The sequence below is a fragment of the Rhinoraja longicauda genome, chromosome 16 (assembly GCF_053455715.1).
Source record: "Rhinoraja longicauda isolate Sanriku21f chromosome 16, sRhiLon1.1, whole genome shotgun sequence".
Lineage (NCBI taxonomy): Eukaryota > Metazoa > Chordata > Chondrichthyes > Rajiformes > Arhynchobatidae > Rhinoraja > Rhinoraja longicauda.
This window is the reverse complement of record NC_135968.1, coordinates 29,129,367-29,153,499: the sequence shown is the minus strand read 5'-3', so window position 1 is coordinate 29,153,499 and position 24,133 is coordinate 29,129,367. Positions and strand designations below refer to the sequence as shown.

Here is a 24,133-nt window from a genome sequence, read left to right as displayed (position 1 = left end):
TTGATGCCAAACCTGATGTTGAGAGTAACAATGACTGTGATTTCCCAATGTTAACACCGAGATGGGCGTAAAAAAATCTGGAAAACTTCAGGAGTATTTTTAATCAGATGGTAAAGTTTGATTTTATTAATATACTAGGCCAAGTGGACCCGTTGGATCCAAACCTCTCCTGCATTGATGCAGCACCCCCTTCTCCCTACCCCTCCCCCCTCACCTTCACACCTCCCCATCCCCTTCACCCCTCCCTCCCTTCTGCCCGCCTCCCCCCTCTTCCCCCCCACCCATTCCCCCATCCCCCTGACCCCATCCCCCCCCCCTCCCTCCCCTCTCCCCCCTCCCCTTCCCCCTCCCCTCTCCTCCCCCTTCCCTACCCCCTCCCCTCCCTCCACCCCTCCCTTCCCTCCCCCCTCGGACCAACCGCGGACCCGTTGCCGGGCGGGGAGTGCCCCCGTGGCCATGTGCGGACTAGGGGGGACAGGGAAAAGGCACTGACCTCGGCCCCGTTTCTCCTGCGGGCCGGGCGTGGAGCTGAAGCGTCTCCTGCAGCTCGGCCGCAATCTGCGGCGAGCGGCGGTGACTGCATGGACCTGTTGCTCGGCGGGGAATGTCTCCCGGGGCCGTGGGTGGGCGAGAGTGGACAGGCCGGGCGTGGAGCCGAAGCCTCTCCTGCTGCTCGGCTGCGATTGGGGGGGACAGCCATCTTGTGGATCCCCTGCCGCAGCCTCTGCTGCGCGCTGCACCATGGGAGGAAGGTCAGGCGCGGGGCACGCCAGGACGGGCGCCGGACCTTCCGCTGGTCCTCCCAGGATGGGCCTAAAATTGTTGCGCTGTCGTGTACCGTCTTGGCTGTGTGGAGTACATGGTACACACATAAACATATACACACAAACAAACTGAGAGTTTTAACAATAGATAGATAGATTGTCATTTCAGTGACTAAATGAATGGGGAGAATACATAGTATAAGCGTTTCAGATCTTCTAACCATGTCTTGTACTCTTACCAACCTAGCCTTTTCCTACCCTGATCCATATGTCTTTTCTTTGCGTATTAAACCAACATACAGCTAAATTTTGTTCTAACAATTTTGTTTATTAGGGATAGTAAATTCAATGTTCCCGAATCACTGCCTGACAGAAAATGTTAAATCGTAATACTTATTCAGCATGAAATAACACTGCTATGTTCAGCACTATTGAATCTTTGCCTTTTGTGTTTGCGCTTGAAATCCATACTTTGTCAAAACATTTGGACCAAGGATCAAAGTTATTAACCTTTCCAGGTACCAAGATGTATTCTTTGCTAACATGATAATATATTTTAAAAACAAATATAAAACTTCCATTTTACTATTAAATTTATAGTTTTTCTTGCCATTAGTAAACTGATCCACCAATCATTTTGGTAAACTTATTCAGTCTTTCTGCATTCGAATTCAACTTATCCATTAGAATAGTTTATATACAGACAGAGAAGCAACGGAGTATGCACCTGCCATCACAAACTTTCAGTAAATGTATAGACTGCACACCAAAGAAGTCAATCCAAGAGTCCCCCAACCAGAAACCATGAATGAAACATGGTCCACTTCCTGGTTAAGTCGTTAAAGCCAGATGGTCTCGACTGTGCAAGCAATCTAGGTATTCTGCAAACCCAGGAGACTTTTCTGGATCAGATAGAGCCTCAGAGTAACCACATGGAAACCGGTCAATTTTGGTACAGTTTACATAGTGTAGCAGGTTACAAAGCAAAGTCAGGCAATACCCCAGTTCCTCTGCTGTACTGTTCTGTATTCTATGTTTTATAGCAGAGTCTTCAACTGTTTTGAATAAATGTCATAGTTTTTCGCTGACCCACCTTATGAATTTCATGTCATGAACCTGACCACATCAGGGCTTAATTCCTTACCATGTCTTTTTTTAAATTTAAACATTGATAGAAATTTATTTTCCCATCGAAAGTGGGTGCTGCTGGGCAGCCTAGCAATTAATGACATGTGAGCCACCCCCATGAAAGGCACCAGTCCTTATTGTGAATGGTCTCACATTGCTGTCGAAGGGAGTGCTTCAGGATTTCACCCAGGAAATAGCAAATATATTACTAAGTCAAGATGATGTGTGAATTGGAAATGAGTTTGTAACACATGATCTCCCTATGCTATGCCCATGCTATACCTTTTCCTTCTGGTTTGATGTCAAAGCTTTAGAGGTGTTGTGAAGGATGTTTTTGTGAGTTTGACATATATACATCCAAAGTGCATTAGTTGTGGAGGGAATTTGTTCAAGGGGAGTTAATTTTTTCCTCAAAGTTTGGAAGGGATCTCAACGATTTGTATTTCAATACTGGATATAAATATCAACCATACACCATCCAAATGTTTTACATCTTTTGATAAACTGCAATGCAAAGGTTAGTTTACCAATTTAGATGTCCAACACATTTTGGTTTGCTTAGTCAAAAATGCTTAGGAAGTTGGCGAGCCATTTATGACAACCAACTGAACTGAGATTTGAACCTACAGCATATGGTTTTACAGTTGCATGCACTACCTATAGTAGGAATTCCTGAGCAAACTTTATTTCTTTTAGAAGGAATGTATTTGTGCAGAATATACAATTGATACAACTACAATATTGCAAAAAAAATGTCTTCATTGTGTTTTCCCTTTTCTAATTTTATTATTTACGAATTATAAAATATATCTTAAATTTCAATATTTTCTTCAATTATGTTGGCCTGACGTACTCCAGTCAATTGTATAAGACTAGATAATTTTTTAATTGTATCTTACAACCACAGCATAATTGGAAAGTATAACCAAAAAAAATAATCATGTGATGCTGGTGATGGGTTGGGAAAACCAGTTTAAGACAATACATGCTGTCTTCTAATTCTTTCACATGCACCCCAATACCGTCCAGTAATTAGACTGGCAAGGACTCCATTGCATTGCCCATTGACATGGCAGCAGCCATGAACTTAATCTACATCCTTCCATGTTTGAGCTGGCTACCTTTCCAAACATCTTACATTTGTCATCTTCTATGCAAAAGAGAACTGTTTCTTTGAAAGAAAGCCGAGTTTATTAGATTATTTTTCGTTGGTAAGTTACAGACAAAAAAGCTGCATTATTGCAGAATGCCTTTGCATGCATTTACACTGCTTTGTTGGCACGGTGTTTCACCTCTTTTGCAGACCAGCAAATGATTCCACTCACAATTAAGCTGTTGTGGTTGTTGGTGAGGCAAATTATGGGGTTCAGATCATTCACATGTAGCTGCTAGTTTGGATAGTGTAAGAAAATAACTGCAGATGCTGGTACAAATCGAAGGTATTTATTCACAAAATGCTGGAGTAACTCAGCAGGTCAGGCAGCATCTCAGGAGAGAAGGAATGGGTGACGTTTCAGGTCAAGACCCTTCTTCAGACTGATCTGATTTGGATACGTTGTTCAACATTTAATGGTTGTTAGTTGTTATGCATTGATTGAAAGTGTTTAATATCATGTCAATTAAACTGCAGAGATTTTAGCTTTTCTGGGGTTAACATTACTTATTATTCCCTACTTGTGGCACCTTTATTATCATTGTTACTAACATTGCTAATAACAGTTATTAATATAGGTGCTGGATTCTGTTTGAGATTCATGGAGCCAAGGTGCCTAAAACCATATAATATATTTTGCAATACAGAAACACAGTAGAATTATGTCAGATAGTTGCCAGAAACCGATTTTGTGGAAACATTTCAGCAGGTTTTGCAAAACACTTAAGTGAATTTTTCTATTTCTTTTTGTAGCCTATACTAATCCCTGTAAAACACTTGGGGGTTGTAAAACATTACGGACTTAATGGGGCATTGGAGTATTACCCTTTGGGCTTGTGTTCTTCCCACACTCCCCCTATTTAATGATAATTTATGTGTTGATTTATTTCAGGAATTAGGGGGATTTATTAAATATGATGATGTTATAATGTTAGGAAGATAATCATCAAGATCATATTGATAATCTTTAAAACTTGTTACATTAATGAATATTCACAGTTCAACATTTCAAGAACTGGCAGTTTACAGTTGGCATTCACATTGGAAAGTTTGCAGGAAAACATTCCTTTTCATGGGAAAGTGAGAAATTGAGCTTATTTTCAACAAAAATAACTTTAAACAGCTCATACTGAACTACCTTATTTCCACTGAACTGTGAAATTCCTACCATTATACCACTTATGTGGAGAGGTTAATGTAAGGACTGTTTCAGCAAATCCATCAATTTTTTTGATTAATGACCTGGATTTTCCTGAGAAATGTTGAAAATTCTGAATGGAATTGCTGGCATTTCCTTTTGTAACCATCAGGAAGTTTGAGACTGCCATGCAGATGTGCAGGCTTCCGAAAAGATGTTCGTTGGTAATTTTCTGACAGTACTACATTAGATATTGGAGTCCAATGGTGGAATGGTAATGTCCTGTAAGAATATTTTCTGCTTTATCCGGAACCAGATCTTGGCACAGACTCAGTGCCCTTGTGTGGTTCAATTGAGCAAAATGACTGTGAGGATGTGTAGAAAGTTTCAGGTGATTTACATTTCTTGAATTAATTGAATTAACTTGAATTATTTAATTGTTTTAAGTGTGATTAATTTTTTTAAGATTTTGAATATTTAGGAATGATTTTAGTATTTATTTTCTCAATTACATCAAACTGTTTGACAGCCAGTTAAGCTGGAGGCATGGCTTAACTGTCTGTCAATACCTTTCAGTGGACAAAGTTTGTTTAAATCCTGCCATATGATATCGTTTACAATAACCCCTGTGCTGAACAGGGCCTTATGAACCAGACTGGAGCCAGCTTTGTTCAGGATTCTGGAATTTGAAGTTCTGCTTCAAGGTAAGTTTGGACCCACAGGTAGAGGAGCAGCAAGCAGAGGAGCAGCAAGCAGCAAGCTCACTGCTGCCAAGAAATTATACATCGTTATTTTAAGTGCCATTAATTATTCTGAATGCTCAGGTTTTTGCCTTAAAGTCCAGAAAACACAATGTTCAGCCCCTAACCTGTATGGATTTGGTCACAGCAGTTGTGAAACTGGGGATGTTACAGAAGGTTTCAGGACCAAATAAGTGATTGGTATGTGTTTGGAAGGGTATGTGTTTGCAAATTTAGGGGTTGGGGAAGGAGGGTTGTCATTGTGCAGGGTTGAATTTAGCTGTAATTTCCTCCCCCCCCACCTCCCCATTTCCCTCAGGATAATGTGTTCTTGATTGGGAAGAAGAATTAATTCGGATAGATATCATTGTGGTAAGAAACTGTGACAGGGTTGGAAAATAGAGCGACGTAACTTGAATGGGTTACTTTTAATTTAAAATGGACTGTAGCATCAAACAGCGTATGTATAGAGAAGAGTTTTTTTTTAAATGGATCATATATTTGCTACTTAATATAATTAGCTCCAATCTTTGCATAGATTGTCCAATGAAATATTATCTTCGAAGAGGCAGGAAAAATAACAATTGATGATGTGGAATTTTAAAAAGTATTTGAAAGTCTACATGTAGTCCATTTACAAAAGAGACTCCGTTTATTTTTTTTAATATATTATTGTTTTCTTCCCATCATCCTGTGACCTTAAACAGAGGTCATAAAACAATTTGGCCTATAATATAGTCATCTGTTATTATTATCTTCATATGCAAGCTGATTAAAAAAATTCTTGGAGTTGAAGCTCTTTCTTGTAACATCGTAAGTGAAAGCTGGAAAACAAAACCTGGCCTTGCAAACTTCAACTTTACAATGAATTTTAACTGGAACTGCCTAAGTGTCAACTCATAAAACACCAGAGTGACCATTCCCCTTGCATTTTGTTTATTTTACATATTGGCACAACTAATCAGTGTATGTTTCTGTATTTTACAAACCATGATTTCTATGGAAATTGAATAATTTTAATGCAGAATTATTATTGAATGGAATTTAATGTCACAAAATTATTTTTGAAATGTATTGCCTTTTATTTTCTTTTGCTTTCTAAATTCTTTCAGTTTCTTGCAACTATGCTTTATCTCTCTCGTAATTAAAATATCCTTTTCAGTACTCCGTAATCAATTTGGCCTATTTAGAAGTGAGTATGATCAATCGCAAGTAAATAGTTTCAGAAATTTATGTCTGGATTTTATACTTTGATTGTTTCTAAATTTAAATGAAGTCTATACAGGACACAGACTTTACTTAAAAGCTGTAGAGTTTGCATGCTAGAATTAAATTCCAGATTATTGTGCATCTTTATCTAAATTACAGTCTGGTGAAATTTATCGCACGTGAGCAGAAATAAATACAACTGCTATGTGTGACTCTCTTCCAATTAGCTGAGTTTAGAATGAGGTTGCACTGATTTTGTAGACCATTTGTCATTGATCTTGTGCAGGCCTTCAGGCTATCCATTGACAGCTATAGTGAAAGATGCCAAACCCTTCAACTTAAATAAAATACCATTTAAACTGTCAAATGTTTTGTGTAGTTAATAGAACAGCAACCATAACTTGCATTTTACCTGTAGCTGAGGGCAATGTTACTGCTTATTTTACAAACTTAATACCTTATGGAAGATATCAAAATTTTACTTATTTGGTAGTTTGCAACTTACATTATACATTTATTAAAGTTGTAGCATTATCTTGGGCTATTGTGTGGTCTGTTATATTTTATTTCAATGAATACATTGTAATTTTCCTGGGTGAAATGTAATTACTACTATCCTTATCATCCATTTCAGATTTTGTTTTTTTTACTTAATTCAGCTGAGGTGGAATGTAGAAATGGAGAAACACAATGTTTGATAGAAATTACGGTTTTGATTCCCTTAGTCACTGATATGATTTTGGTAGATTGTTTCCCCCCTTTGCATTCTGGCACTAAATTTAAAAAGCAGCTACTCTGAATTGGGGTTCTTTGTATTAAAAATATTTAGTGAATTTTGTATTGTTTGTCTTAAATGGAGGCATCAATCGGTTTAAAATAAACCTTTCCAAGACAACGAGCAGAGTATCAGGCAATATGCAATAAAACAAGGTTTAAAGTGCCTTGATTTTTGTTTAGTCCAAAATATGGCGTAATGTAGTAGGAACACCTGCTGATATAAATTAAATGCTCGTGATCTCAGTTTCTCAGTTTCAAGTGGTTGCAATAACTATTTTATTATTTCTGTTTGAAAAGATTGTTGAGGTTTGGCAAAAGCCAAAGTGCTGGTGGAACACACCGTCAGGCAGCATCTGTGGAGGGAAATTGACAGATTGGTACCCTTCTTTAATTTGGCAGAGAAGGGGGGGAGGGAACGCTGGTAAAGAGAGGTGGAGGTGTGGCAAAGCCTGGCAAGTGAGAGGTGGATACAGAAAAGCAAGATGGGTGGGGTAAATGACAAAGGCTAGAGGTAAAAAGGAGACACCTTAAGTTATTTTGTGTAGGAAAGAACTGCAGATGTTGGTTTAAATCGAAGATAGACAAAATGCTGGAGTAACTCAACGGGACAGGCAGCATCTCTGGAGAGAAGGAATGGCTGACGTTTCGGGTCGAGACCCTTCTTCAGATATTTTGCTCCATTAGGAAAGAGATGAAGGAAACCTCCAGACCAGACTTATATTGTCACTTGGCAGATGGGTGGAGAAAGTGACAAAGATGAGGTGAAAAGGAGATTAAAAGGAAGTCAGATGAGGAAAGAGGAAGAGGAACAAAATGTAAAGTGGAGGAGGGATATGGAGGAAGAGGAAAGAGTAGTATAACAAGGAAATGGAAGACTCAGATGGGACGTATTCACAAAATGCTGGAGTAACTCAGAGACAGTCAGCATCTCTGGAGAGGAATGGGTGACGTTTCAGGTCGAGACTAATGTCAGTCTGAAAAAGGGTCTTGATCCGAAACATCACCCATTCCTTCTCTCCAGAGATGCTGCCTGTCCTGCTGAGTTACTCCAGCATTTTTGACTACCTTCGATTTAAACCAGTATCTGCAGTTCTTTCCTGCACACTCAGATGGGAGGGGTGGGAAATGAGCATATGGAGGAAGGGGATGAAACAAGTTATGGGGATGGTGGAGGAAATGCATGTGCACTGTGGGCACTGAGTGAGTGGGATAGGGAAAGGGGGGTAGGGAGGTGTTACATGAAATTAGAGAATCCATTGTTGAAACTGATGGGGTTGAGTTTTCCCACCCCATCTCCAGGTACGCACAAATTCTCCACCATCCTCATCTCCCAGTCAGCTATTTCCCTTTTATCCCAATCTCTTTCTCCTGACCCCTTCCATCCATTTCACACCTCCTCTTTTTTCCTTACCTGACACTCTTATGTCTCCTTTTCACCTCTTGCCTTTGTCACTATTTCCACATGTCTGCGATCACCACCCGCTCCTTCCCTTACTCCCCACTCATCTGTATCCATTTATCGTTTGCCGGGCCTTGCTCCACCTACCGCTCCTCTACTCCATCTGTCTGAAAAAAGGTCCCGACCCTAAACTTTGTCCATTCCCTCCACAGCTGCTTCCTGACCCGCTAAGTTCCTCCAAGACTTTTGCTCAAGATTCTAACATCTGCAGTCTTTTGTGTCCTCATTCATTTGGTTTGATTCTGCTATACATTTTAAGGTTGTTTCAAACAAAAATAATAAGATAAAAATTTGAGACAAGCAGCATCTGTGGGTGGAGAGGAATGGTCGATGTTTTGTTATGAAAGATTGTTTATCACCCCTGATTCCAGCATCTGCAGCCTCTTGTGTCTCCAAGATAAAGATCCAACATTGGCACGATTTTTGTTACTGTCTTTACCCAGCTCGCCTTCATTGCTATCTATATCCCTTCTTGTGTCTGCCAGGTGTTCACTGCTTATTTTCACATATTATATTTACAGCTACTGTTTTTGGCTGCAACTCATGCCAACTTGAATTTCACCTTTCCTGTATTGGATTCCGAATGACCACAAATATTTGACATTGTCTGGTTCTGATAAAGGATTATCAAATTGAAATAACAATTTTGCTCTTTTAAATCGTATGGGCAGAGATGTGCACTAACTATGAAAATATTGAGCATCTTTAGCTTTTCTAAAGTGTAAGGTTATGTCCTTCCAAGGTACCACCCAACCCATGTACAGCCAATATTACGAATGAGTGTTTGAGGACCGGTCGGATTAATTTGCTGGTTGCTGCAGGACTGAAGGCATCTGCTGCCATAATGGAACATGGATTGTGGCAATATCTGAATGGTTAAGTTAAATGCTATAGTTTCACTAAACAGTCCAATTCCTCTCTTTAATTCTTTAATTCTTTTTTTCCATTTCTTTCCTGCATCTTTTTCCCAAATTGACATTTCTGCCCTTTTAACAGTTTCTACATCCCATGTTCCTTCAACTGGCCCAGACTCGTCACCCAAACGTTTGGTTAACTTATAACTTAATATTCTAGAATCTTTATTATAACACATGTGTTGCACGGGCGTTCCCCCGTCACTCTTATCCAACTTATTCCCCATCTTAACTTACAACAAACCTTTTCAGTTTGCTCTGTCCACTTGCCGACTACTTTCCCAGTAGCAAAAATCTCTTAATTTACGACAAACCTTTGGAGTTTGCTCTACCCCATTGCCTACTTTCTCAGTAGCAAAAAAATTAACCATCTTAACTTACGATAAACCTTTGGTGTTTCCTCTACCCCATTGCCGACTACTTTCTTAGTAGCAAAACCATTCACAATCTTAACTTACAATAGGTCTTACCTTCGTTGTCTGTTTCTAAGGATCTCGGCTGAAACCAGGTCAACCTCCTGACGAGGGACCACAGTGTTCCCGGGAGCTTCTTTGGGAGGTCGATCTCAAGGGGTCCGACTAGAGCTCAATTTTCTCCCCATCCGGTCCCGGTTACTCTGCAGCCTCTTAGTCAGTCATCTGTTGTTGGTCCCAGCGAGATCCTGCCGACTACGCCAATGTTAAAGTTCGGTTCTTAAAACAGACAACAACACAAACAGTTAAAGGTAAACCAAGCAAAGCTTTAATTATCGTCAGACGGGAGTGGGGGGATCAGTGCTAAGGGTGTGTGACCATACTCAGCACTCCCCTTGCTTCCAGTCAAAGATACAGCATTTTCGCAGCATTTTTATACAGAATTTGCAGCCACGATGTTTAACACAACATTTCCTTCAAATCAATCACAAACTGTATCGAACACAACAATATACTTGATATTGACAATATACTCAGTCATAAAATATTCCACACAATAAGTCATTAGTCGAAGGTAAGGACCCTTATCATACCACAGAAGGTCCTGTTTTACACACTCCCACAAGTAGTCAACAGTTAACCACATCCTAATCTTAACGAGAGCATTGTCCATCGTCTTTCCCAGGCATTCTTCCCAGGCGTAACAGGATATACTGCTCTAGAGGCTTTAGTTGTATCCTGCCTGGTGCAATTTTGCAGACATCAGCTATCAAGACCCAAAGTTCAGGCTCATCCTGTTCATTCATTCTACCATTTTATTATTTCTGTGGTTTCCAAGGATTGTAAGTTTCAGCTACCAGACACATCCTGATGAGCAATTAGCATTCCTTCACTTACAACAATATAGAAGCTCCACAAGCATACAAACAGGTTTGTAGACAATGCCCAAGCATCCCGTCATGCAAAGTCAATAGCCATTAACTCTTTCATCTGGAAGGTTCTCCAATCTTCACAGAGGAACTCTGGAGCTCTGTCAGAGTGACCATCGGGTTCTTGGTCACTTCCCTGACCAAGGCCCTTCGCCCCCGATTGCCCAGTTTGGCCGGGCGGCCAGCTCTATGAAACCTCGTGGTTTCAGACTTCTTCCATTTAAGAATGACGGAGGCCACTGTGCTCTTTGGGACCTGCAATGCTGCAGAAATTGTTTTATACCCTTCCCCAGATCTGCGTCTCGACGCAATCCTGTCTCGGAGGTCTACAAACAATTCCTTCGTCTTCATGGCTTGGCTTTTGCTCTGACGTGCACTGTCAACTGTGGGACCTTATATAGACAGGTGTGTGCCTTTCCAAATCATGTCCAATCATTTTAATTTACCACTGGTGGACTCCTATCAAGTTGTAGAAACATCTCAAGGATAATCAATGGAAACAGGATGAACCTATGCTCAATTTTGAGTGTCATAGCAAAGGGTCTGAATACTTATGTAAATGTGATATTTCAGTTATTTCTTTTTAATTACTTTGCAAAAATTTCCAAACCTGTTTCGCTTCTTCATTCTGGGGTATTGTGTGTAGATTGATGATTTTTAAAAAATGAATTTAATCCATTTTAAAATAAGGCTGTAACGTAACAAAATGTGGAAAAAGTGAAGGGGTCTGAATACTTTCTGAATGCACTGTATGCGGTGATTGCTGGTCGGCACGGATTTGATGGGCCAACGGGCCTGTTTCCACGCTGTACCTCTGAAGGCTAAGGTTTAAAGATCTCTGTCATTTGACAAAAGTACTGTGCAGACTATCGAGAGGAAAGGCTGACAGGTCCCCATAACCTGATGGGCTGCATCCTAGTTCTCAAAACAAGTGCATGCAGTGATGATGGTAGCAATGCTTGGGATCTTCCCAGATTCCCTGCATCTGTAAAGGTCCTGGTGGATCGGAAAACAGCAAATGTAATGTCCCTATGCCAGCAAGGAAAAAGGATGGAAAACTGAAACCCATTGCCCAGTTAGCCCAACATCTATAATTAAGAATATGGTGGAATCCATTAGTAGGAAGTTTGGTAATAGGATAGTTGGTAAATCATTGCATTTTTTAATGAAAGGGATATTGCATTTCATCTTTTTTTGGTATTCCTCGAAGTGGAGCAAAGTGGATAAAGGTGATCTTGGAGATGTAATTTATTTGACATTCCAAAAAGCATTTAATAAGGATACTGCACAAAGTATGGATGGAGGATTAGCCAATTGAGCCAATAATCAATGGGGTTTTGAAGAATTAGACAGATAAGATTCTGAGAGGGTTTAACAGGGTAAATCCTAAGAGGATGTCCACTCTTGCGAGGGTTTTTGAACTAGGAGCATTATTTCTGGATAAGGAGTTGCAGATATAAGGAGTTGGCTCTATGAGGATGGTCAAATTTTTAGGAATCTTTGTCACTGTAATCTGTGGTGGTAGAGTTATGAAACATGATCCAGGACAAGATAGCCAGACTTTGTATTAAAATAAGGTCAGAGTTTACGGGGAACAGAAAGAAAAGTGGAACTGCAGCAAAGTTCAGATCAGCCATGATCTTATTGAATGGCAGAGCAGGTTTGAGGGGTTAAATGGCCTGCTCCTATTTATGTTCTTGTGTTTATAACAGGTATAACAGAGCTTTATTTGTCGTTCGGTACCGAAGTACCGAACGAAACTACATAGCAGTCATAGAAAAAAAAAAGAACACAAGACACATAACCCCAACACAAACGTCCATCACAGTGACTCCAAACACCCCCTCACTGTGATGGAGGCAACAAAACTTCCACTCTCTTCCCCACGCCCACGGACAGACAGCTTGTCCCCGACCGACCCGCACAGTCCCCGCACCGGGCGCTGAAACGTCTCGCGGCCGAACCGGGCGATGAAAGGCCCGCGACCAAGCCTTGCGCAGCTAAGTCCCGTGGTCGAGCCGCACCGGGCGATGTCAAGTCCGCAGCCGAGCCGCACCAGCGATGAAAAGCCCCGCAGCCGAGCTGCACCGGGCGATGTTAAGCCCCGCAGCCGAGCTGCACCGGGCGATGTTAAGCCCCGCAGCCGAGCTGCACCGGGCACTGTTAAGTCCAGCGGCCAAGCCGCACCGGGATGTAAAGTCCAGCGGCCAAGCCGCACCGGGATGTAAAGTCCAGCGGCCAAGCCGCACCGGGTGATGTAAAGTCCAGCGGCCAAGCCGCAGCGGGCGATGTTAGGCCCCGCAGCCGAGCCGCACCCCGCGCCGTGAGGAAGAGAAAAGTTCCCCCCCCCCCCCCCACACCCACACCACCACCCCCTCCCACACATACACAACCACATTTTACTAAAGAAATGTGGTAGTTCTTGTACTGTATATTCAATAAAATAACAGCATTGTATTTGATTCATTTACTTCTATCGTTTAAAACAAATGCTAACATCATTTTCGTGTACTGTGGTTGGTCAATATCGAAATTGACACATTTGTACATGTACGTCATGTTTCTATAGATATCTACTGGTATTTTAAAAGAATATATCTTGATTTTGCTTTTTCCCCCCCGACATAAAAATCAAGAGTTATCATAACAGCTATGTATTAGATATTAATTTTGGTTCTACCATTAGTTGGCATAAGGTTTTCAAATAAAATAATCTTGGTGAATGTTATTCTAATAAATATAATTAAAGTATACAATATGTAGTCATAATAATGACTACAAGTAAGGTTCCGAAGGTCTTTACTAATTGTGTCAATGACTTTTAAGTTTTAAGCCACTTTTATTAGATAATGATCTGATAAGAAGTGTCAGATCTTCACACAGTTTCATAAAATGAAGTCAGGTCTGAGGTGTGGCTTTTTGAAGAAAAATTAATGAGAAGGCAGGTCATATTATACCCATCAGTCTTGATCTGTCATTTGGCGAATGAGTGCTATCACTGCTTTAATCCATTGTAATACAATCATTAACTATATTTTCATTGATTTAAAAAGTCACAGATTTATCATGATACCAACTCGGCTTTGAATAAACTATTTTCCACAGGATAATTTCTCTATCATTCTAGTATCTATTACATATTTGGAAAACTTTCAATTTTTTTGTATTTTGCGGCCACAAAATTGAAATATAAAGATAAGATAATTGCTCGGATTTTCTAGGCAGCATCAAAAGTAAAGGCATTTATCGTTCACAATGCTGACAGCTCTTCATAGGCAATATGTGGGTTTTACAGCCCTGACTTATGGTAATTAGATATCCATTTTGATAACAAGTGCTCCACCATGTGCCACAGTCAGAGATTCCAAACCAGAAAGCACAGATTTGTTTATATTTAGTTTGGTGTGAAGTTGCGTTGGTAGATAGTTCATGTCTTTGAAGTATACAATGCAGATGGTTATCACTGTAGCCAAGTAGATCATGTGCCGGATTTGAAGTCCTGAACTATCAATATGTTTTCTTTAGATAGTCATTTCAACATTTTTGTCTATTTTCATTGAGAAATTACTCCCAAGATGTGGAAAGAGGTCCACGTTTACTGGGGTCTCTTCATGGCCCTTTATTGTCATAGGACACTGCCAAGCAGCAGGGAAGGTAAAAAGGAAAAGATTGTTCAAGGATCAAGTTCATAGCCTACTAGCAGCAATGATCCTTCTTCACTATATAGTCAGAGGCATGGATCCCATCTGTTGTTGTTGTTGTTCGTCCTTCGGGTTCGAAGATGACCATGACTTCACTTTCAGTTGGAGGATTGGTGACTGTGGGTCCGGAAGTGACTGGTGAGGCCAATCCGGGCCCGGAAGGCACGCCCACACGTAAGACACAAGTGGATGGGTGCTGCAGTAGAAGTGGAGGTAGCCCGGGCCTTGTGCGCGGTGCGTTTCCTCTGGGTCTCTGCAGTGCGTCTGTTCTCTGCTGCACGGGCTCCTGTGGTGAGCTTGCTACGCCAGGTTGGACGGTCCAGAGCAAGAGACTCCCAAGTGCTGATGTTGATGTCCAAGTCTTTGAGGGACACTTTGAGGGAGTCCTTAAACTGTTTCTTCTGTCCTCCTACTGAGCGCTTGCCCTGACACAGTTCTCCATACAGAAGTTGTTTTGGCAGTCGACTCTCTGGCATTCTGACGACATGGCCTGCCCATCTGGCATGGGCTTTCCGGATCCTTCTTGGGCTGGCTTAGGCATGGATCCTACCTACAGTAGAAACCAAAAGCCCTGGAGAAGTATTCCCAATATTGTCTCTGCATCAATCTTCAAATCCAATACAGGATCAACAAGTTGTTATCCCCAACAGAGAGGACCTGACTACATTTAAGTGGCTCTAATGAGTGCTGCATGGAATTATGTTCCCAATACCAAACTCCTGCATCGATGCAATAACAGCAAGAAATTACCAGGTGGCCACTGGAAATACTTCAAGGATGATCCCAAAGCCTTCTTGAAAAATTGTATCTTCAATTCATTGAAATTGCTGATCGTGACTGCTCAAAATGGGGAAGTATATGAAATTACACTGAGAACTTTGAGTATGTTTGTCAGAAGTACATAGATCCCCAGTAAAAATGGAGGAAGAAGTGCACCACCTTACTGTAGCCGAATTGGCAGATCCCATATTGGCCTTATTAGCTGTCTTCGATAATATAAAGTGGAATAGAAGCAAGCTATCCTTGACCTCATGGGACTGCCTAAGAAGAAGGACATTTATACAGAAGACAAAATCAAGAAGGTGAGATTGAAAGAGAAAGATGTAGAAAGAAAGAAAAATGTTAAAAATATTTAAATGCTTATACATCTGTAGTAATAATTAAGATCTGAAGTAAGAATTCGTACACAAAATTGAATCTTTAAAGTCAGTGAGGTTGCTTTGCCATGATTAGGGCATTGTTAACTCTTGAATTAGCAATTTCTAACTTCTACATTACGATGGATATATAAATACTGTACCTTCATGGCCTTCGTTTATTTAAAGCAGAATCTTTCAGATACCAATGTAGTGAATCTTGCGGGGAGCAAAGCAATTTAGTTCGCAAACTTTACAAGTTAGTATTTAATTGCCTCTGTATGGCTATTGATGGTGCTATCTGATTTTCTCCATAATCATTTCTCACTGCCATTTTTATGGCAAAATCTTTGCATACAAACATAATTGCAAAGTGTAGCAGTTTCTGACAGCAAGGGGCTAAAATATTCAAATAGCTACTTGTTTATGGAAATAATGTCTCTTTATCACTTATTTGAGCAGGAAAAGATTGCTCATTAGACCATTGGCATAATATTGTTACGTTCTCAAAATATTTAGAATGACTTGTTCATATATTGAACAATATATGGAACAAATCTTGAAAATAACAGAAGACCACTGAATCTTTTGTTACTGGCAACTAAGGATGTCCGTCATTCTTTCCAGAGCTTTACTGATCCCAGTTTTCAATAGGCTGTCGTGTTTTAAGGTAATACTAGACTAAGTGGACCCGTTGGGCCCAAACCTCTCCTGCATTGGTGCAACACCCCCTCACTCCTTCCCACCCTCCCCATCTCCCCCCTTCCTCCTCCCCCCTGCCTCCTCCCCTCCCCCCTCTTTCCGTCCTCCCCCTCCCTCCTTCCAACCCCTCCCACACCCCTCCTTCCTCCCCTCCCCTTCTCCCCTCTCTCCCCTCCCCCTCCCCCTCCTTCCCTCCCCTTCCCCCTCCTCGCCTCCTCCTCTCCCCAACTCCTCTCCCCCACCTCCCCTCCCTGCCACTCCCCCCCTCCATCCCCTCCCCATTCCCCCTATCCCCTCCCTCCTCCCCTCCCCCATACTCCACCCCCCTCAACCCTCCTTACCCCCCTCCCACCCCCTCCCTCCCTAGGTGATAGATTTAAACTTTAAAATGTGAATAACTTTAAAAATATAACACCGATTTCAATGAAACTTCTTCCATTAGCACCAAAGGGACGACGGTGAATAAGATGGGCCTAAAATTGTCGCGCTGTCGTGTACCGTTTTGGCTGTAGTTCGGGAACAAACAAACAAACAAACAAGAGTTTTAGTATATAGATGGGAAGCTGATATTTCTGCTATTCATCCTGCATTGCATGCAACTTTGGTTCATTTAAAATAACATCAGTACAAAAATCATTTCAGTTTGTTCAATTACTTGAAAGATGCCTTTTTGACGTGTGACTTTAAATATGGTGCTGAAGTAGGAAATCGTTAATTGAGACATTTGTTCCCCAAAGATCTGTATGCAAAGAATCATTGTCATTTTGATCACGAGCATTATATTTCTATTATTTTGTGGTTTTGTTTCTTACATGTAAGGATAGAATTACTGGCCAAAGACATTCTTGCCATAGAGGGAGCACAGAGAAGGTTCACCAGATTGATTCCTGGGATGGCAGGACTTTCATATGAAGAAATACTGGATAGACCTGTACTCGCTGGAATTTAGAAGATTGAGGGGGGGTTTTATAGAAACTTACAAAATTCTTAAGGGGTTGGACAGGCTAGATGCAGGAAGATTGTTCCCGATGTTGGGAAGTCCAGAACAAGGGGTCACAGTTTAAGGATAAGGGGGAAGTCTTTTAGGACCGAGATGAGAACGTTTTTTTTCACACAGTGAGTGGTGAATCTGTGGAATTCTCTGCCACAGAAGGTAGTTGAGGCCAGTTCATTGGCTATATTTAAGAGGGAATTAGATGTGGCCCTTGTGGCTAAAAGGATCAGGGGGTATGGAGAGAAGGCAGGTACGGGATGATCAGCCATGATCATATTGAATGGCGGTGCAGGCTCGAAGGGCCGAATGGCCTACTCCTGCATCTATTTTCTATGTTCTATGTTTCTAAATTATTTCAATTTAAAGAACGCTCTAATTTCTGCCTTAACTGCACTGGTATGTCTTTTTTTAGGTTCTATGCTATTTATTTGGACAGTAAAGTTTTATGAGGGTCATTAATAAATTCATTGATAAGCATCTAATTTTGAAGATGACATAATGCATTCTGTTCATGTTGCTTTATCATAAGAAGAAAATTAATATCAGGAAGACAAAACTAACTACTCTGGTGTAATTCTTAATTATGATTATAAGAAGGACAAAAATGTCTGCCTTTTTGCATTTAATTGAAACTCAATATAGTGTAAAATTTAAATTTGCAAGACACAGCTCTTAGAAAATTATTTAATTTACCTGAATTAAAGTGTATGTTCACTCTATTTATTGGTGATTTTGTAAGGAATTTCTCCTTGTCCTGCCTTAATGTTGTAACAAGAGACCAACATGTGGATTAAGAAAAGAACCTACATCATACTGATGTTTATTCAAATTGGCAATGTGCAATTTGTCCTGTCATAGATAGTCCAGTGTTTCATTCCTTGGGTATGACAAATGGCTCCAAATAATATGTCCAAAATGAGAAAAATTTATAATTTATCTGACATTGGTAGTAATTAAGTTCAAAACTGGAAAACATCATTCCAACAATATTCAATTTCACCATGTTGTAATTTACAAATATATGCAATCCAACTTGACCAATAACCACTCAGCTCAACATCCAGTATAAGCCTATGGCTTAACAAACTTCAAACACCACTCTGCAATCCTCGGGCGAAACTAAATCTTAGCCTTAAGTAAAGGCTATGAAAATCATTAAATTGCTTAGTGAAAAGGAGCAACATTACATAAATAGTTTCAGTGTATGCCTGTAAAATGTTAAGATGATAAAATGTACTCATTCTTAACTGCATGTTGCCCAACAGGAGGAAAATTAGCCTACATTAGAAATCTGGGAAATAAACTTTATCTGTTATGTAATTACTTTCTAGCCCCTCTCCAGCTATCTCTCCTGAATATCTTAACAGGTAGAGAGACATGTGATAATCACCTGTCCAGATATCTTATCACACTGTTGCTGTCAGTCTACATTTGATAGCAGAAATAGTACTTTAAACAAATGTAATAAACAGTTTGTTTCATGCAATAAATTTCCTTCTCTTTTTTTCCTCCTGTAATTACCCTTGTCCCCACTTTATAAATTTGTTTAAATGGACTTCACTATCATATTTCTCATAGTGCCCTATCTGTACAGCATGAAAGAGGCCATTCAGCCCCTCCAGTCTGTGCCAGCTCATGAGCATTGCCATCAATCCGATTTTCCTGTTTACTTCCTTATAACCTATTCTCTCTTACATGCCCATCAACTTGACCCTGATTCTCCTGTCAGCAGGAACAGTTTACAATAACCAATTAACCTACCCACACATCTTCGGGACATGGGAGGAAACCAAAGCACCTGGGCGGAACTCACAGGGTCTCAGGAAGAATGTGCTAAATCCACACAGACGGCACCTGATGTCCGGATCAAAGTCCAGTTGCTGGAGCTGTATGGCAGCAGCAATAACTGCTGTGCCATTGTGCTGTCCTGTCATTGTAAAGCAGTTTATTGAGTGCTTACAAAAACTGTTTAATGTAAAAATTGAAAGATTTGGTAATTATTTGACATTGCAGTGATTTATGAATTAAGGACCAGTATATGAAATCACAGCCATCCAGTGACATTCACCATTCAATTTATTACATTTAACTCTTGTAAATATTTCATATATTGTTGACCAGCTTTGTGCTTACCAGGTTCACAAGATCAATATTGTTAAAAGTAAAGGAGAATAAATCTGTATTCAATATTGTTGCACAATCTGTTGACAACTGCTCTGTCTTTTCTGGTTAAGTTTGTTATAGGTTCTGACTTTGCATATTTTATTGTCACATAAGCAAAATCAAAAATCACCACTTGTGATTAACATGAGTTAAGTATGTTTTTTTCTGATATGTTTATTTTGAATTATTGATATAGAGCATACTCCCTTTACATCCATTGATGACTTTTGCATCTGCATTTGCACTAATTTCCCATAATAAGCATTTTATACAGCTACTACCAAATTGCAGTAGTCAGTTTTAACACACTTGGAAAAGGGGAATGAGATTTGCAAATGATAAATGGGGAAGTTGACTACCTAACTAATAAAGATTTGTCTTAATCAAGTATGATTTGTCAGAACAGGAGCGCATCAGGGTCAGGGCAGAAGCAATGAATAATACAGCATTCACAGGAGGAAAGGACCACAGAAATGCGTAATAAATATGCTGTGATTATCCAGTGCTAATTCATATTCAGGGGATGAATTATTTCAGACCAGTCACAACGATGGCGAGCCCTCCCAGCATTCATAGAACTATTTAAAGATGATAAAAAGTTATTTATTTATCTCTTAAATATCCTTTTAATCTTCAAGCTTGTAGTTACCTTGAATATCATTTTTAAGGGTATCGCTTTAGTGTCATCTATGTCGTGGCTGCACTTTCTGCTTGTGGCTGTTCTCCTTGTGAAAAGGGCCAAAGTTCGTCAGTTGTGCTGCATACTGAATAAAAAAAACTCTTGCAAAATTGATGATAGCCCCAATTATTTATCTGTGCAGACAGTCAGAGTGAAGCAGATGCCATTGTGCCCCACACCAGGATGAAATTAATGTATGATGTTTTGATCCCTATATGTCAAGACAACAATTCATTTTGTGATATTCCAGCGGACATGCTTCTTTTCCTTGTTTATTGACTTCACTAGTCATTGACTATGAGGAAAAAACACAATTCATCAAAGTGACAATGTTTTACCCTCAATTACTGACTGTGGCATTGTCACATTTGCTGGTGGAAATAAATTGAATCATTAGAACCAAGGTGAAGATGTCAACTTGGCAGCCAAACGAAACAGAGAAGAATCTAATTAACCAACCTGCTTTGAATCAGCAGTATTTAATGGCATCTGTTTTCCTTTTTTTTCTATGGGAGGGTGTACGAGATCATCTTAAAACATTTTTCTCGATGTGTTCTTTTTATCATAAAATTCTTAAAATGAATGCATTGAACCTTTGGGGAGACATAATGCTATTGATAATCCCATGAGACAAACCAGTACCGAAGAAATACCTTAATGGGAACATCAATTTATAGTCAAATATCTAAAAAAAATGTATCCAGCTACATCTGTCATTGTTAGCTTCAACATTTAACACTTTCGCAAACTCAGTACAGGAAGTATTTTTGATTTTATTTAATATTTCCTGATTGTTAAGTTTTGATTAAATTTTGATGTGTTTTAGACATTTTCACCTTCATTATACATTTCACTTTAGTTGTTCCCAACTTAGAGAAGAACAAACTTAATTTAATCAGAGATTTCTCAGAATACTCTAACTTAAAATATCTTCAAGGATTTTCATTTATTTTTAAATGCCAGTTCTTCACATAAACCTATTTAGATGGAATCTGAAAAATATATACGCTTCTGCAATTCAGCAATAATTATGAAGCATAAATTTGAAGCAGTCTTACGACAAATACCTTTTACATTTTATAGTTTGTATTTGATTTCTCAACAAATATGTTTACTGAAATCTTTCAGTTCTGTATAATTGATCTGCGCAGCTACTGCAAAATTATCTGGAAGGCAATTTGCGTTTTGCAATGTTTCACCAGTTTCTATTGTTTCTGCAGAAATTGGTTTCTCAGCAGGTTGCAGCAGAGGTTGGCCACTAAAATGATTTAATTTCTGTGAAGTTTTGAAGGTTGTTGACTCAGTTTAGGTTCAGTCTCACTGTCTTGCACACTGAAGAGATTTTGATGCTTTATTTTTATCAACTTTTTACGTGCAGTGTAACTTATAGTGATTGTTATCTTTGGGTTACAGAACAAATTGGACAGGAGATTCTGGAGAACCTCCATCATGACAAAGAAAAGATTCAACGAGCTCGGGAAAGAGTGAGTATGCAATTGTTCAACTGAAGGGGCTTTCAGTCGATCTCTGTAGAAAATAACAGAGAAAAATAATCAGATCTTCAAGTTAAGGGCCTTAATGAACATATTTTTTGCTTAAATAAATTTATAAAATAGTTCACAGGTAAACACATACTAACTGCCAAATGGAAGAATCTAACCTTTATTCCAAATGTAGACTGATTTTATAGATTTAAAAAAAGATTTCTGTTAAAATGAAGACCAGCAATAGTAATGTTGTTAACAGTCTTTTAACTCTTGCATGAACCGTTTTCTTCATGTAGCTTTAGATTAATAAGTGTAATCAAGCTTTTGCTAGTTGGAGTTTATTGTAAAAGATACATTGATCTGAAAATATTGCCCGAAGAATGAGGCTCAATTGTTTGGGACATTACAACAACAAAAAAATATCCTGTGCATGACCATGCCTTATCTTTTTCCTAAATGGTGAACTGAACAAGGGATGTAATCTTTATTCAAGATATTCGGACTTCAGTCAAGTTGTTGGTTCTGCTTGTGTATCTTATTAATTGCAACTTAATTATTTTTTCAAATCCATATATCTTATATATATAATATAAAAATGCCTCAAATTGCTTAATTCAAGATTATTTCATATCTTATATATAATATAAAAATGCCTCAAATTGCTTAATTCAAGATTATTTCTTTCGCATGATGATTTCTATGTGAATTTTAATTTTTTAATTTTTGCTGCATTTTCTTTCATTAATCTTCCCACATAATTATCCTGGTTGTGCTATATTTTTGTTAACAGCTTATTGATGTAATCCTACATTAAATTGTTCAGGTAGGTTACAGATCTCTGAAAATGTATGTAACCGTTGATTTTCATCAGCCACTGTATTTTAATTTTATAGTCAAGCAATCTATGCAGTCAGTTTTTCGAACTCACGGATACATTGTGCATGAGAATGGGAAAAAATGCAAATTTATTCCTCTTTGTTCATTCCAGAATTCTAACTTCAAGAGCATAGTTCATAGGTTTTTCTATGACTGCATATTTCTGCAAAGGTAGCAAAAGGGATCAGTACAAAAACAGCATGCCAGCTTTAGAGTCACCAAAAGATTGGAGTCTGCACTTTTGTGCTTGAGTATACCTTAAAGGGATCAGCTTTTCCCTAGAAAAGAAAGGTAGAATAGAGAACTATAATTTTCCTAGAAAAAAAAAGAGTTCATAATCAAGATTTTTTAAATGAATTCTAGGTCATAACGACTGTATCATCCTTTGCCCGTGTTCGTCAAATTTTATTAAAGCTAATGTCCTTTTGAATGAAGAATATAAATGATCAAAATTGGCTTCTGACAAGATTTTTTTACACAGCTATTGTTGAAAATATACATTCGATTTGTGTAGAAGGAAGAGTGTGCTTTGCATTTGAGAGTGCACTGTTTTCTTGGAACTAGAAAGGCTTTTTTTTATTTGATGTATTAGTCTAGCCATACTTATTTTTTGGTAGAATATGAGTGTCTTTTTTTTTAAAGAATAAAATGAATTATTATCATTGGCAGTGGAGACCTGTTTTCAGTTTGAAAGTTGAACTTTTGTGTATAAAATAACTATTTAGTCATGTTCTGCCAAGTAAACCTTTGCTTTCTCATTTTCTCTTTCAGCTGCGTGAAACTGATACAAACCTTGGTAAGAGCTCCAGAATCCTGACAGGAATGTTGCGAAGGTAAGGTCAAGGTAGGAATCTGTTGTGCTTTTTCTATAAATAACCTTCCCCCTCCCTTGAATGAAGTACTCGTTTTGCAGAAGTGTCAAATAATTGAACTGCGTTTCCTTCTTGGCGCTTAATTTACCATTTGCGCTTTTTTTCCCGAAATACACGCAGTTCAAAGTATGCACAGCCTCATCTCATGTAGAACAAAATATAAATTGTCTGATTGCACATTGGGTGGCATTGTTTCATGCAAGCTGAACTAAAAGCATTGCTGGAGTATGCCGCAGCTGGTGGCTATGGTAGCAGTGATATAAATTATTCTTCTAATGTAAAACACTGATTTGTGATTTGTGATTTTTTAAATGGTTGATTCTGTTTTGGTTTTTAATTGATTCTTGGTAGATTGGCTAGTGCCAAGGTACAGAATGTTATTTGTAAGTGAGAGCCATCAAAAAAGATTTCAACTTTGGCAGCATTGGTTTGAGGATTAGCTTCATTTATCTTTTCTCTCACTTCTGCTGGCCTTTTACAATAATAGTCAATAATAACTTTTAAAATTTTCACAACAAATCCACTCATAATAAGTGATCAGATCATAATGTAATCAAGCATTGATTAGGAGCATCTTGCATATGAAAATGAAACTAGTCACTATTGAGGAATAGAAGGCAAGAATGGTAATGCCAGTTTTTAGACTTTGTACCTTCAACAGAATGAATTTGACTTGCGCATAGCCTCTGTTCAAGACAGGTGAGACATTATTGTATACATGAGAGGTCAAATGAAGCAACTTTTGTCTCCATCCATTTTGCTCCTAATAATTTACAAAACATGGCCGGGACATTTTGGGAAAGGCCATTCATAATGTTATTTATTCCTCTTTGCCACAGATGTTCGGAAGATACTGTGCATAATCTTTTGTTTTGCAATTTAGATATTTTCAAAATACA

At 39.1% G+C, this 24,133-nt stretch overlaps 1 protein-coding gene across 4 annotated transcripts in view; it reads left to right on the top strand.

Moving 5' to 3' along the window:
• vti1a (vesicle transport through interaction with t-SNAREs 1A) overlaps positions 1-24,133 on the top strand; it is a 295,526-nt gene that overhangs the window by 139,879 nt on the left and 131,514 nt on the right. For 2 of the 4 annotated variants that reach the window (XM_078413499.1, XM_078413498.1), the window contains 2 exons: positions 21,413-21,483; positions 23,134-23,195. In XM_078413499.1, coding sequence (XP_078269625.1) covers positions 21,413-21,483; positions 23,134-23,195 — 133 coding nt within the window. Of the gene's footprint in view, positions 1-21,412; positions 21,484-23,133; positions 23,207-24,133 lie in introns of all 4 variants that reach the window. The other 2 variants (XM_078413501.1, XM_078413500.1) reach the window with 1 other exon arrangement.